The sequence below is a fragment of the Rhinatrema bivittatum genome, chromosome 6 (assembly GCF_901001135.1).
Source record: "Rhinatrema bivittatum chromosome 6, aRhiBiv1.1, whole genome shotgun sequence".
NCBI lineage: Eukaryota > Metazoa > Chordata > Amphibia > Gymnophiona > Rhinatrematidae > Rhinatrema > Rhinatrema bivittatum.
In genome coordinates, this window is record NC_042620.1 from 193,134,648 (window position 1) to 193,151,656 (window position 17,009).

At 43.6% G+C, this 17,009-nt stretch overlaps 1 protein-coding gene across 1 annotated transcript in view; it reads left to right on the forward strand.

The window, feature by feature from the left end:
- ADAM23 (ADAM metallopeptidase domain 23) overlaps positions 1-17,009 on the forward strand; it is a 600,522-nt gene that overhangs the window by 374,390 nt on the left and 209,123 nt on the right. Inside the window, 2 exon segments of the mRNA XM_029606344.1 lie at positions 10,355-10,405; positions 11,813-11,876. Of these exon segments, the coding sequence (XP_029462204.1) occupies positions 10,355-10,405; positions 11,813-11,876 (115 nt within the window).

A 17,009-nucleotide genomic window follows, 5' to 3' on the forward strand; every position in this document is an offset into this window, starting at 1 on the left:
GGCACGAGAAGTCGGTTGGTCTCTCTGGAAACCGACAAATTGATGGAGTGGGCAGAGCTTCACCTCCAACGACTAGCGGCCTCGCATATAGCGGGAGTGGACAACGTACAGGCGGACTTTCTCAGCCGACAAAACTTGGTTCCCGGAGAGTGGGAGCTCTCGCAGCAGGCGATGTGGATAATAGTACGGCAATGGGGGACACCGCACGTAGACCTAATGGCAACCGTCGGAAATGCAAAGGCCGCCCGCTTCTTCAGCCGCAGGCGGGAGCGTGGCGCCGAGGGCGTGGACGCGCTGGTCCTGCCCTGGCCGCGCCACTGTCTCCTATATGTTTTCCCACCGTGGCCCCTCGTGGGCAAGGTCATCCGCAGGATAGAGGCACACCAAGGGCTGGTGATCCTTGTGGCGCCCGAGTGGCCCCGACGACCGTGGTTCGCGGATCTGCGCAATTTGACGGTGGAGGGTCCTCTTCGTCTCGGTCAGCTGCCACGTCTTCTACGCCAGGGACCAATATTTTTCAAGGAGGCAGATCGCTTCTGTCTTGCGGCTTGGCTTTTGAGAGGCATCAGTTGAGGAGGCGCAGTTATCTGGAGCCGGTTATTTCAACGCTACTGAAAGCACGTAAGATGTCCACCTCTGTTACCTATGTTCGAGTCTGGAAGGTCTTTGAGGATTGGTGTGGAGCGAATGACATTCTTCCCATGCAGGCCTCAGTGCCACAAGTCCTTTCCTTCTTGCAGGCAGGTTTGGATTTGGGTCTTGCTTACAATTCTCTTCGGGTTCAGGTGGCGGCCTTGGGGCTTTTCTTCGCAGTGGAAATAAGGAGTTTCTGTCCTCGCATCCGGACGTCTCCCCTTTTCCTTAAAGAAGTGAAACACTTGAAGCCTCCGATTCGCCCACCTTGTCCGTCGTGGAATCTGAATCTGGTGCTCCGAGTCCTCTGTGGTTCGCCGTTCGAACCTCTAAGCTTGGCTACCATCAAGGACGTCACTCTCAAGACCATTTTTCTCGTGGCAATCAGGTTCAGCAAGACGTATTTCTGAGCTGCAGGCCCTATCCTGTCGTGAACCATACCTTCGTTTCACGCCTGAAGGGGTTTCGCTGAGGACGGTTCCTTCTTTTATCCCTAAAGTGGTTTCGGCATTCCACCTCAACCAATTGGTGGAATTACAATCTTTTGCCTCTTCTGAGTCTGGAGACCTGCGTAGACTGGATGTACGGCGGTCTCTGATACGCTATCTGGAGGGGACTAATGATTTTTGGCTCTCCGATCATCTTTTATCCTCTGGTCCGGACCCCGGAAGGGTTGCATGGCCTCCAAACAATCTATAGTGCGGTGGTTGAAGGGAGTGATCATAGCGGCGTACCTTGGCGTAGGTAAGTCCCCTCCGCTGGTTGTCAAGGCTCATTCTCTTCGAGCCCAGGCCACATCTTGGGCGGAGAGCTCCTCCGTCTCCACTCAGGAGATTTGTAGGGCGGCCACCTGGAAGTCGATCCATACTTTTGCGAGACATTATCGCCTGGACGTCTGTGCTCCGTCGGGCGGTCAGCTTGGAGACAAGGTAATATGAGCAGGGCTGTCTGCGGCCCACCCGTGCTGGGAAAGCTTTGGTACATCCCACCGTCTGGAATGATCCTTGTATGTACAGGGAAAAGAAAATTATTCCTTACCTGCTAATTTTCATTCTTGTAATACCTTGGATCATTCCAGACACCCTCCCTTGGTTTGGGGGTTTGCTTGTGGGACATCCCTGCCTACCTGTCTTAACAATCTTTTACTCTGTATTTCGAATACTGCGCGTCTTTTTTGTTCACGCACTGCTGTTTGCAAGTTCACTGTTCAGAATTTAGTTGCTGTTTATTTGGACAGTGGTTATTTCAATTCCTTCTTTGATTACTTGATCCCTCTGTTTTTAGTCTCTCTCTTTTGGGCTTTGTTAGTCTAGTTACTGAGAGCTGTTACAGGGGAGGCGTGGTTATATGAGTCCTCCCCTGGGAATTTTGTGTTCTGACTCCATCTGCTGGACATGGAACATAACCCACTGTCTGGAATGATCCATGCTATTACAGGAACGAAAATTAGCAGGTAAGGAATATTTTTCTTTTACATTATGGAAAGATACTTTTAACAGTTCTGGCACAGCAAGACCCACTACAAGCACAGGAATAACAAAAAAAAAAAAAAAAAAAGGCGGAAGCAATTTATTTTATACATGTATTCATGAAAGCAAAAATAAAAATATTGATACAAAAATAAAAACCACCCTACATGGCAATAATCTTCTCTGCTTAAGAGATTTAATAGATGAGTTATGCATATATTTATGGTTTGTTTCTTTTACAACTCCAGTGCCTCAGACTGCCTTAGCAGACTTCAGTTGGTTTATGGAAGATTGTGTTTATTATTTTTCTGTTTCTTATATATGAATTTGAGAGTTAACACCCTTGACACAGACAGTTGTGCCAAAACATGACTGTGTTGTGTGATTTTAATTTTGTATAATTGTGGTTATTTTTGTTTTCATGTATGAAATAAATTGCAGTGGCACCTTTGATCATTTTTTTTAAACTCTTTAAATTTCTGCCAAAGTTCAGCATACATCTGTGAACTTTGATATGCCTCTGTAAAATATAAGCAGGTGCAATATAATCAGATAAAAAGTATACAACATAACCTTCCACATTAGTCCACATCATAACATTTCCATTTTTCCCCCTTAAACCTCCTTCCCCAGCAATCCCCCTAAATTTTTAATACATTAAAATGTCTATATGGTGTCCTGAATAAAGGTAGTGTACATACCAGATGATCCAAGAGTACTGGGACTTTTCTATTGACCTCAGGAGTTCCATTTTGATTATACCGGTGCCATTGGTCGGCCCCTTTGCTCCTACCATGTGACAGGGGCCGACCAATGGCACCGGTAGCCCCTGTCACATAGTAAGAGCAAAGGGCCACCTGCGCCATTTTGATTACTGGCAGCCAATTGTAGTTAATTTTTTTTTTATATATATTCGCGCCATAAGACGCACAGACATTTTCCCCCTACTTTTGGGGGGAAAAAAGTACATCTTATGGAGCGAAAAATACGGTAATTATACCCACTAAACATGATTGCTTTGTAGAGCGCAAGGCATTATTAGAAATGGAGTTATTTTCAGAAAAGTACAGAGGGAAAAATGAAGATTAGAAAAAGAATGGATAAAAGTAATCCAATTTCTGGAAGATCCAAGAAGCAGTGAGAGATAATTGACCTTTTTTTAACTAGTATTTTAGTCATATATATTATCCCAGGACAAGCAGGATGCTAGTCCTCACATATGGGTGACATCACTGATGGAGCCCTATTCCGGAAAAACTTCTGTCAAAGTTTCTAGAAACTTTTGACCGGCACACTGTGCCCACTGAGCATGCTCGGCATGCTGTGATACTCTCAGCCACAGGGGTCTTCCTTCAGTCTTCTTTTTTCCGCGAAGCTGTTAGCCTCGCGGTTCTAGGAGTCCTGTGTGGTGAAATTTCACCATATAAAAAATTTGTTGAAAAACTTCAACACCGTAGGGGTCTCCCATTTTACCATCGTGGTAAGTCTTTCCGTTTTTTCTGTCTGTTCCACAATCATGTATATTAGCCTGAAATTCGTCGACGGCTGTCCGACTCTCACAATGGCTACGGGTTTTAAAAAATGCCCGATTTGTTGCCGAACCATGTCCATTACGGACCCACACTTAAGAGTGTGTGCTCTGCCTCGGCGAGGGACACGACGTCTCGACGTGCCCAAGATGCGCCAAGATGACGCCGAAAGGCAGAAAACTCCGGATGGAGAAAATGGAGCACCTGTTCCATTTACAACTAATGCCGACGACATCCATGTCCACGCAGTCGTCTCCAGCTGGAGCGATACGAAAGGTCGTCCTCAGAAATCTAAGACCGGATGAAGCGGGGGATCGACCGTCGCCAACCCCTTCTAAGTCCTCGATAAAATCGATGTCGATCATCGAAAAGGGCATCGAGCACAGACAAAAGCATAGGCATCGACATCTGAGGCCTCATGATCCCGAGACTGATCCGATAACCGGTGGTCCATCGACGGATCCTGAATCAGTGCCAAAGAAGTCTCGGAGAGACGATGCGACGCCGATGCCTTCCACCCCGAGGTGATCCCCACCGATATCGGTGCCGGGAACCGTACCTCCCCAGGGCCCTGCGGAGGTACCGGTATCGCCTTCGCTGCCTCCCCCCATAGCTGCTCTGGTTTCACCAGTTATGCAGGCGGAACTGGACGGGTATATCCGCCAGGCAGTCAGGGATGCGCTCCTCAATATAACTCTGATACCAGCTCCGAGTCCACCATTGAGGCCAGCGCCATCGCCAGTACCGGTTCCATCGCCGGTTCCATCGATGCCAATGCCCGATATATCTTTTTTTGCACCAATTTTAGCAAAATTAGATGCTCTCATCGGTGCCATTCCGATGAAACCTCGGGAAGTACCGATGCCAACACTGAGGGGAGAGTACATTACAGAAGAATCTCAGATTCTGGAACCACTCCCAGGTCCATCGGGAGTTCCATGGTCATATCCACCAATTTCCCCACTGTTACCGTCCAAACACAGAGAACAACCGTTGATGCCAAAGATGCCTATGCCATCTACGCCTCTTCAACCGCATACTCCTGATACATGGGATGATCCTAACACTGATACCTCCTCAGAGGAAGTCTTCTCGGAACCCTCTCCTCCAGAGGAAAGAAGAAAATCCCTTCCAGAAGATCTGTCCTTCTCAAGTTTTAGCAAAGACATGGCTAACACTATTCCCTTTCAGCTGCAATCTGAGGAGGACACCAGACAAAAGACCCTGGAAGTCTAGCAGTTCGTGGACCCACCTAAAGAGGTGTTAGCAATACCAGTACACGAAAGTCCTTGTGGAATTGTTACATAGGTTATAGGAGCATCCTTGCACCATACCTCCAGTAAATAAAAGGACTGACGCAACATACCTGGTCCAACACATCCCAGGCTTCCAGAAGACTCAACTACCTCACCAGTCAGTAGTAGTTGAGTCAGCACAAAAGAAATCAAAAAGAATAAAGCCTCATTCTTCAATTCCACCAGGTAAAGACAATAGATTCTTGGACAACATAGGCAGGAAGATGTTTCAGGGATCTATGTTAGTTTCCAGAATTGCATCCTACCAATTATATATGACGCAATATCAGCGTAACTTATGGAAACAGATTCAAGAACTCTCTGAAACTCTTCCCAGGCAGGTCCAGGATTCTTTCGCTTCCATAATACACAAAGGCTTAGAAGCGGGCAAACACGAAGTTTGTGCAGCGTACGACTGTTTTGAGGCTGCATCAAGACTGTCGGCCACAGGTTTAAGTGCTCGAAGATGGGCCTGGCTCAAGGCCTCAGACCTGAGACCGGAAATACAGGAAAAACTGGCTGATCTCCCTTGTGTAGGAGACAATCCCTTTGGGAATAAAGTTAAAGAAGCGGTTTCCCAGCTAAAAGAGCACTCAGAAACACTGCGACAACTGCCCTCTGTACCTCAGGAGTCTCAAACATCAGCAAGAAGACTCCCAAGAAAAGATTCCAAACGCCCATACTACAGGCCAAGGCGTTACTATCCACCTCCTGCCTGTGGACGATCATGCAGACCACCTCAAAGAGCACAGTCTAGGCAACCAAGAGCGCCTAGAGCTCAATCCCCTCCGCAAACAGGAGCAACATCGGGGTTTTGAAATACTACCAGGGAACAGCAGCCTTTCTACCAATCCAACCCCAAATTTGCCAGTAGGAGGTCGGATTACTTTCTTCCAACACAATTGGTCACACATTACCACAGACCAATGTGTACTCTCCATCACATCTCAAAGGTACCACTTGGATTTTCTCACTGTACCAAACGATACTCCACCCACCTCGTCTTGGACAGTAAACAACCAATCCACACTCTTACAGAAAGAATTATCCACCCTTCTGAGAGCCAGGGCCGTGGAACTGGTTCCCTGGCCTCAGCAGGGCAGAGGATTCTACTCCCTTTATTTCCTTATTCCAAAGAAAACAGGAGGCCTACGTCCCATCCTAGACCTCAGAAATCTCAACAAATTTCTGAGGAAAGAAAAATTCAGGATGGTTTCTCTGGGCACCATGCTACCTCTACTTCAAAAAGGAGATTGGCTCTGTTCCCTGGATCTTCAAGATGCTTACGCTCACATTCCAATCTTCCCTCCTCATCGCAAGTATCTGCGATTTCTAGTAGGACATCATCATTTCCAATACAGGGTGCTCCCGTTCGGTCTTGCCTCAGCACCTCGAGTGTTCACAAAGTGCCTAGCTGTAGCAGCTGCCCACCTGCGCAAGGAAGGCATACACATGTTTCCTTACCTCGACGATTGGCTAATCAGAAGCCAAACACAGCAAGGAGCTCTCAACTCCCTCAAGCTCACAATAACTCTACTCCATTCACTGGGATTCCTAATCAACTACCAGAAATCCCACTTCACACCATCTCGCCTGTTGCAATTTGTTGGAGCAGAATTAAACACCATAACAGCAAAAGCTTTCCTTCCAAAAGACTGTGCACAGACACTCGCCTTGTTAGCAGGCTCTCTACGTGCTCGGATACAGGTGACAGCTCATCAATGTCTCACTCTCCTGGGTCACATGGCCTCCACAGTTCACATCACTCCTATGGCCAAATTAGCCTTGAGACTCATTCAATGGACACTCAGGAGCCAGTGGATACAAGCCATTCAACCACTGTCTTATCCAATTCTTATTCAAAATCCTTTGATTTTGATGGTTTTATTTTTGTAATCTTAGTCTCAGGTACAAAAATTTTAGATTGTAAGCCCTTTTAGGGGATAGTGAATTACCTATTGTACCTTATTGTAAACCGATGTGATATCTCTTTTTGAAATGAACATAGATATATAAAAATCGTAAATAAATAAATAAAATAAGTAACTCAACAACTAGGTCCTCGCTCATGGTGGACAGTTGTTCATGGTGGACAACTGTGAACAACTTGCTCAAAGGCCTACCTTTCCAACAACCAATTACGCAAGTGACATTAACTACAGATGCATCCATCTTAGGCTGGAGAACACACATTGGTCATCTGCAGACCCAAGGTACTTGGACAAAACTCGAAGCTATATTTCAGATAAACTTCCTAGAGCTTCGGCCTGTACATTATGCGCCGCATGCGTTCAAGGACTGTCTTTCCCACAAGACTGTTCTGATACAAACAGACAACACAGTAGCCTTGTGGTACATAAACAAACAGGGAGGTATGGGCTTGTATCTCCTTTGTCAAGAAGCAGCACAGATTTGGGACTGGGCCCTAACACACTCAATGTTTCTACGGGCCACTTATCTAGCAGGCATTCACAACGTAGTAGCGGATCGCCTCAGTCGTCAATTCCAACCTCACGAGTGGTTTCTGGATCCAGAAGTGGTGACCAAGATGTTCCAACATTGGAGCCAACCAACAGTAGACCTCTTTGCATCACAAATGAATTACAAAGTGGACAATTATTGCTCCCTGTTCAAGCAGATAAACCGCTTACCCAGGGACGCCTTTGCTCGCTACTGGAATTCAGGCCTTCTATACGCGTATCCCGCAATACCGCTAATAACCAAAACTCTAGTGAAGCTACAACAGGACAAAGGGTCCATGATACTCATAGCCCCGTATTGGCCTCGACAGGTGTGGTTTTCCATACTTCTAGACCTCTCGATCAGAGAACCAATTCGCCTGGGCACAGCACCCACTCTCATAACTCAGGATTAGGGCAGGTTGTGTCATCCCAACCTTCAGTCCCTATCCCTCACAGCATGGATGTTGAAAGCTTGATCTTGCAACCACTCAATCTTTCAACTAATGTTTCTCAAGTACTTGTAGCTTCACATAAACCCTCCACACGAAAGAACTATCGTGCTAAATGGAAAAGGTTTACCACGTGGTGCACACAAAACAGTGTTGACCCTTTTTCCTGCACTACATCATCTTTATTAGACTACCTATGGTACCTCTGAGACTCTGGTTTACAGACCTCATCTGTAAGAGTACATTTAAGTGCAATCTCAGCTTATCACAACACTGTCGGAGATGCACCAATATCAGTGCAACCCCTTGTTAGTAGATTTATGAGAGGTTTAATTCAACTTAAACCTCCACACCGACCACCAGTCACAGAATGGGACCTTAATGTGGTCTTAACGAGACTCATGTGTTCTCCTTTTGAACCGATGGATTCCTGTGATTTTAAATTTCTCATTTGGAAGACTATTTTCTTAATAGCCAGCACATATGCGAGAAGGGTTAGCAAGTTACAAGCACTTGTCACATACTCACCCTACACAAAATTCCTATATGATCGAGTGGTACTCCGTACACACCCAAAATTTCTTCCCAAGGTAGTTACGGAATTCCACTTGAATCAATCCATCATCTTGCCTACTTTCTTCCCAAAGCCACACTCTCATCAAGGAGAGAGGACTTTACACACTTTGGACTGTAAGCGTGCGCTTGCGTACTACTTAGATCGCACTACGGCCCACAGGAAATCCAACCAGCTCTTTGTTTCTTTTGATCCAAACAAACCTGGAAAAGCGGTGGGCAAGCAAACTCTATCTAATTGGCTTGCAGATTGTATACAATTTTATTATGAAAAAGCAGGCCTTCCTCTCCAGGGGCGAGTAAAGGCTCACTCAGTAAGAGCGATGTCAACCTCAGTAGCACACTATCGTTCAGTACCAATAACTGACATATGTAAAGCAGCAATATGGAGTTCTCTTCACACCTTTGCGGCTCACTACTGTCTCGACAAGGAAGGACGACAAGATTCAGCCTACGGACAATCTGTCTTAAAGAACTTGTTTCCAGCATGATCCAACTCCTTCCACATCCAACCTTTCGTGATTTCAGGCTGCCTCATTTTTCCCAACATTACACCAGTTGTTGTGCCTGTTGCACAAGTTGTACACTGTTGGTTCAATACAACGATGACTCAGCCTGTAGCTTGCTAATCATCCATATGTGAGGACTAGCATCCTGCTTGTCCTGGGATAAAGCAAAATTGCTTACCTTGTAATAGGTGTTATCCCAGGACAGCAGGATGTAGTCCTCACGAAACCCACCCGCCACCCCGCGGAGTTGGGTCTGATACGTTTTATTATTTTATTTTTTGGCTAATGCTCATTGCTACAAACAGACTGAAGGGAGACCCCTGTGGCTGAGAATATCATAGCATGCCGAGCATGCCCAGTGGGCACACTGTGCCAGTCAAAAGTTTCTAGAAACTTTGTCAGAAGTTTTTCCGGAATAGGGCTCCATCAGTGACGTCACCCATATGTGAGGACTACATCCTGCTGTCCTGGGATAACACCTATTACAAGGTAAGCAATTTTGATTTCTCTTTGTACCTCTGCTCTTCATTTTGTTATTCCTGAACTTCTAGGAGTAGCCATGTTAGAAAAAAAATCTAATTACTTAAAGGTGAATTTTAAAAGCCCTTCATGTGCATCCAATGTCGGGCCAGAACGCACCATATGAAGGGATATTAAACTAGAGGGGTTTGGAAGTCCTAGCCCTTAACTGGGCGAACTGGGAATGAACTAAGAAAACAGGCAGTGATGATGCGCGTGTCTTTAAATTCCCCCATTTACACAGTAGAAGCGGCATTTGCGTGCATAGGCATGCGTCCATTTAAAATTGTACGCACATATGCACGCAATCAGGCTATTTTATAACGTGGGCATATATATGTGTGTATTATAAAATGGCCACGTCCCTGGGCATGGACCAATGAATGCGTGCACATGTGCCTGTTTAAGTTTCCATCTTAAAGCTTACCAGACCTTATTGATACATTTTGGTGATATTGTCTCAAATAGCATTATATGTATAGCTTAAACCAGTCTGACTCCATTCCAAGTGAGATCATTTGTGACATGTTCTGAAAATGGCTGCTTCAGGTAAATTCTTAGGGAGCAACTTAACAGAATTTTCAATAAACAAAACAAAAAAAATAAGTATAGCAGTAAAATGATTCAGAGTGAGATTTACTGCTGGTTCTGTGCATACTTAATCAATTGCACATTATGCGTAGAGAATGGCTTTAGAACCAGTTAACCTGTGATGCCAAGAGATTTCATTTTTCAGTTTTGGGTTTTTGTTTTGTTTTTATTTTTTACCAAAGGAAAACTTTTCTGTACTAGTTACCCAGCATTTCTGTTTGGAATGTGACCAATGTATCTAAAACCTCACAATGTATCTTTTGACTTTTCTACAGTGATATCAAAGTGTTGTTGCCCAATAAGAACTTTTGTCTTTGATTTTCAGTGCCCTCCCAATCTTCGTAAACAAGATGGGCATTCCTGTGATTCCAACCAGGTATGTATTTTACGTTAAAAGCCTAACTAAAGATGAAATCTAGCTATTCTTTCTCATAAGATCTTTATTCCCTATGTTACTCTGCAGGCCTTGTCCTATGCCCTTTTGGTTATTGTGCATAGTAATGGTAGTGTAGCTGTAGATTTTATTATAGTATTCTTCTATTAAATGCATACAACTCTAGAGTACTGAACCAGAATGAACATTAATCAAGCAAGGCCTGTTATAATTATGCAGAAAGAGGAACACCTGATTAGTTAACTTATCTGCTCTGAAATAAATGATTATTAAATGCTATTAATGTGGTAAACATAAAATAATACTTTGCATTTTATACAGCCTCTTCATTGAAATGCCATGCTAGCATCCATTACCATTAGAGCAGTTCAGAAATGTTAACAATCTTTGGAGAGCAAATGGACTTGAAACATTTGTAGCACCTGGGTTTTGAAAGGGAGAGGGAATAATGCTATTACACATTAGATGAACTGAAGTTAGTTAAATAAACTTGGCCAAAGACTCACAGGGAGCAGTTTTCAAAATAGCTACAAGCTAATTTTTAGATGGAAAATACCTGTAGTGTTTCCCTTTGAAAATTCGGGTCAACTGGGGAATGTGTGTACTTTGTATCCATGTTCTTTGAAGCAGGTGAAACGTGTGTGTGAAAATGTGCACATACTTTCCCTCCCCTGACCTAACCCCATTTCCTTTACCTATACTGAGGGTGGGGGGAGGGAGGGAGGAGAGGGGAATTTTCAGCCCATTGTTTTTGTGTGTAAACAACCGTTCAACAGCATGAAAGGTTTAGAAAATTACTCTCACGTAGGGACTGATTTACTAAGCTGTGCTAAAAATCAACTGCTGTAATGTACATTATTAATGTGCATTAATGATCAGTTTTAACACCATTTACATTACAGAAATCAAGTCCAATTTATTAAAGAGGATTGATAATGTACAGCATTGTAATAGTGCACTTTAGTTAATCATGTCCTAAGTCAGCTGTAGATGGGGTGTAAAACTTGATCTCAGTTCTTATAACTCACAACACTATGCTGTAATCAGAGGACACTTCCCTGAAGCATAGCATTCACCTTTGAGTCAATGTTGGATATTCTTAGGTTCATTTTTCACCCAAAGAATGAGTCCTTAGACTGCACCAGTTTCTTATTAGTTTATTGCATTTGCACCTGATTCATTTGTTATAGCTCTTACTGGCACATTACCTTCTCTCACATATAAAGAAAGGATTACATATGCAATAATAGGAGAGGTTGCAAGATTTTGAATAAAATTGCAAAATGAGAAGATGTTATGAACATATGAAAAAGAAGTATAGGGCTGTCATATCAACATTTCTTTGTTTTAACTAATTTTTTGGGGGGCAACATGTTCTATTCTCTTCAGGGACGTTGTTACAATGGAGAATGCAAAACGAGAGATAATCAGTGTCGATACATCTGGGGATCCAGTGAGTTACCTTTACTTGAACTTTTTTCTTTTGGTTTTCATTTCCATTTGCCCCTTTTTTTGTTCTAGTGGAAGAAAGCACCAAAGAATTGAATACATGCAAAACCTTAATTTTTATTTAAAGTAACTTTTTTTATTCTACAAAGCATGAAAAAGTGGAATAAGGTAATGTCCTTTATGAAATGGCAATTTGTCAGTTTATTTTTCTACAGTATAATCAAAATGGTGCACAATAAAATAGTAAATCATCAAAATATAACTATCATCACAATATAAAATCATAAAATAAAACATAGAAATCAAATACATAAAAAAATCGTGTCAATGCTATTTCATTATTGGTTTTGTCAATGGATCAGCATAAGAATGGGACACAGCAAATTCACTGCCATAATTAGTAGTCCTGTAGACCAAGCTTTTTATGTAAATTAGAGAAAACCCTGATGTCATGCATTAAGACAACCCATCATGGGGTGATTTGATCTACTGGGTTGCAACAAGGCTTACTGCACTATTAAAACATTAGAATAAACAAATATTCAAACCAGTCTTGGGGTGCTTGTTTCAAACTATTCCACAGTTCAAGAGAGACAGGCTGCACAAATCTATGGACACAGGAAACCAGACTCAATTTTGTCCATTCATCAAAGACTTACATAAAAGAATAGTTGATCCAAACTATAAGTATATCATGGCCTCTGCCGTTTTTATTTATTTGAATTTTTGGTGGATTATTAATCTCCAGAAGTCAACATTATTGGATATTGCCTTTCAGGGAGTGTGATAAACCATGGAACTTCCTATCCTAGTTTCATCTGTTTCCTACATACATAGTCTTCCCCGTCTTCTCCTCGTCTCTAGAAATAGCCCATGACAGCACAGATCCAGCAGCATTAAAAATGAGTGAATCTTCCCAGTGAAGAGACACTATCTGTAGCTCTCTGGTCAAGATAAACAGACTCCTTCGGGACAAAACTGAGACCTGAATCAGTGCTCCTAATATGGGTTCAGGTATTGTGATAATTGGTACGAGAACCTTGATACTAGTCAGAGGGGCCACCACCCAAATACTGCCTCTGATTAGAGATTCAAGGCAGTCTTAAAGCAGGTATATGAGATCAATAGCATTATACTACATTCTTCCTTGATTTCCAGAGCCCTTATTGAAGGTAATTTTCAAAGAGACTTCTGCAAGTATAGTAATGCTTTACCTAAAGAAATTGTCCTTTAGAAAATGTCATGACCGATATACATGTGAAATTACTGTATGCACATACTTTTTTTCACATGGGGGAGAGGCATTCCAGAGGGTGATGTCTGGATGGGACTGGGACTTTTGCGCATACTTTTTCAATTTAAAAAGAATGTATATAAATTCTCCCAGCAAAATTACATGTACCAAATAGGTGGAATTTTGTGCACACAGTTTTGCCTGGATAATATTCAAAGTAGACTTATGCGCATAAGTCTGCTTTGAAAATTGGTGTAACTTATGCGCATATTTGCAGGATAACTTATGCACAATATTACAAAATTATCTCTATTGAGTGGAGCCCACCAAGCCTAAATTGAGACCAAACCAAATTGTCAAACATGTGGTTGATAGCAGAAAAGTGACGCTCCCTCAGGAAAGTATTGAGAATATTTATTCTCTGAAGACAAGCAGGATGGCAGTCCTCACATATGGGTAACATCATCCGATGGAGCCCGGCACAGAAAACATTTATGTCAAAGTTTCTAGAACTTTGACTGAGCCTGTCTGAGCATGCTCAACATGCTCCATGCAGTGTCCCTTCAGTCTCTTCTTTTTCACGGAGCTTTGTGTCTTGCTTGAATTTTGCAATGAAAGTAGCCTCTTTTTCTTTGTCAATAAGATTTGCGATTTTTCGTGTTTCTACCTCATATTCTTTGAGGTCCCTTCAATGTCTTCCCCTTATCGTCCTAGATAGGTTTTTCAACATTTGGGTAAGTGTTTTTTTGTTAGTCGGTCCCCCGGGGTGATGGGGCAGTCTTTGCCTGCCAGCCACTGACTGCCACTGCCATAGATTTCAATTTAACATCCCTTTTATTTCTCATCGCCATGCCCTCTATGGGATTTAAGCAATGCCTCACATGTACGAGTACCCTGTCTCTCATGGATCCCCATGATCGATGCGTCCTCTGCCTAAGGGCATCGCATGACATCTGGAGTTGCAGCGGATGCCCTCAGATAACCCTAAAAGGATGCCAGGCCCAACTTGAGAAGATGAAGTAACTCTTCGGATCCAGCAAGCTCAAGCCATCAATATTGACATCAGAGGATCTCTGAGCACACTAATGGGCATCAAGCCCTTGACATCAGCGGGGCTGTCAGTTCTATCAACTTCGGAGGCTGATAGGGGTGCCAGAGACCTAGCTCCTTCAGGTCAAAAAATTTGGGTTCATAGACATTGGTCTCGGCACCGGGGAGAGACTGATCCAAGCATTGAGGGAAGCCGAAGAAGCATCCAATGTTATCGATCCGCATCGTTGCACAGGAATGCACCAGTGGATGCTTTGTTGCCCCCGAAGTGACCCCCGTGGGAAGGACAACCAATCCTCCATGATACCTAGAGGTTCACCACGGCCTTCATCAGTCCAGATGTCCAGCATCTATCTTCCACTCGGATCTGAAGAGGATGTGATCACTCCTCCTGTTTCCCAGTCGTTCTTGGCATTGGCGATGTTTGAGGAAGAGCTTGAGAAGTGCGTGCAGGCGACCATGGAGTCAGCAGTACAGAGTCTCAACATTTGGCACTGATAGCACCGGGGCTGGCACAGTCCTACCTCGAAACCCTGCTCGAATATCTACATGCACTCATCAGCATGCTATGACACAGCCTGTGCCGGTGCCTGGGGTGGCATTGATGACCATGATGATGATGCCCCTTATAACCCTTGGGGGGGATGATGATTCAGATGCTTCTGACACCGAAGCATTAGATAGTCTCCTCTCCAACCCATCTCCTCCAGCTGATAAAAGGCAGTCTCCACCGGAGAGCCTCTCCTTCACGGGGTTTGTTAGGTTAATGGCTGAAACCATCTACTTTCAGTTAGAGACAGAGGAGGATATCCAGCACAAGAGGCTGAATATCCTCCAGTACATGTAGCCTCCCAGTAAAATCATGGCAGTCCCAGTACCCAAGATCCTTGTGAAGCTGCTGATGAAATGGGAACACCCCCTCTCAGTGCCTGCCATAAACAGAAAGGTGGATATGGTTTATCTCATCCCAAAGGATCTCAGATTCAACAAGTGTCAGCTACCACACCAATCTGTGGTTGTCATATCCACCCTCAAGAAGGCTAAGTGCCTTCGGATCCATTCCTCGGTGCCCCTGGGCAAGGATCAGAGGGCAATAGATGCTCTTGGGGAAAGGTCTTTCAAGGAGCTATGCTTATTGCCTGCATAGCAGCTTACCAGCTCTATATGGGTCAGTATATACGGGATATTCAGAAGCAGATGCAAGAGGTAGCTGAGCAACTGCCTCAGAAGAATTGGTAGCTCAAGGTGAGTTACATTTAGATACAGTAGGTATTTCCCTGTCCTTACAAGGTAAAAAGAGAAAATACAGTGGAATTTACTAAGCTGTTTACCGAGTGTTGCAGTTTAGTAAACCCTTGATATATTCCCTGGTAGGGAAATATAGTGGGAAAAATATCACAAGTTTATAGTCCCCATAAAATCGACGTGATGGTGGACCCATAGCCTGGGGCTGCCATCTTGTTATAGAATCTAAGCAGCTTGAAGTATCCCCTCTCCTCCAGTGCACAAAATTAGGGCTTGACTCTTCATTTCCCAAACCCTTGCCTTTTCACAAATCTTGGCCTCTCATTCCTATCCCTAATCCCCCAGTCCCCCCCACCCCTTTTGTATCTTTAACTCCTTGGTGTTGCTAGTTGTATCTGGAGATCCCCTAGGTGCCAGGCCCTGCAACATCCAAGTAAAAATAGCAACAGCCAGCCTTCTCCTTATGCCTCTTGGATTCATGATCATTCCTGTGATATCAGGAGTGAAATAATGCACAGCACTGATGTATTAAGGCATTCACTGCATAGTAAATGCTGTTTAGTAAATGACTCCTTAGTTTGTACCTGAGGCAATGGATGGTGAAATGATTTGCACAAGGTTACAAGGAGCACCAGTGGGATTTGAACCCTGGTTTTTCAGGTTCAGCTGCTGCTCTAACCACTAGATGACTACTCCACTTCTGTTTTCATTTTGTATTCCTGGAAAAAAATGTAGGAGTAGATACTTTCCTAGACATACTAAGATATCTAATCCAACTTCTCTTGGACCTTATTGGCAGTGACCTCAGCTGAAACTGAAAATTTCAGGGAAGAGCTAGTTAGAAATAGGTTCTGGTACCCTGAGTTCAGGACCTCAGATGAGGAGAGAAACATCAGAATTTCACTGACAGGAAAAAGACCCATCTTCATTTAGCACTCAGTGATAGAAAGGAGCCAATTCCTGTTTAGTACTGAGTTCTGAACCAGAATTGATTGCTTCACCCAGCAGTGAAGTGAATAAATTAATGCTAAGTGCCAGTACTTGTCAGCTATACTGTCACTTCATGTTCACCAGAACAGGAGGATATGACAACCTCTCTGTCTCCCACTTATCTTTAGGGATGCTTTCAGAGGATCAGGGATGGGGATAGGGAATTTTGGCCACAATTGTTTGAAGGTAGGAGATGGAGCATCAGTAACTCTTGGCCTTCAGAGTTTTTAAAGATATTGGGGCCAGGAAGGGGGGCTGTTCGACTCTCACTATAATTTTTTAAGATATTGGTGGGGGATAGAAACGGCTGCAGCTCAGTCGCTAGTTTATTTATTTTAAATATTTATTAAGATGGTGAGCCAGAAGCTTTCTCAAATACTTTATCTTGGTAACTTTGATCAAATGTAAATAAATAAATATACTTGGCTAATCACCCCATCCTGCAGGTTTAGAGCAACGTACAAGTGGGTAAGATCAATAACATTCCAGTAGTTATCCAAATAAGTTCTGCTGAATATTTAGCTAAAGATATCTGAATAACTTCTCCACTCACCAGCTCACTGAATATTGACCTCACAGAGTTCATGTTGCTGCTATTTCTAATAGGCAATGTACTGT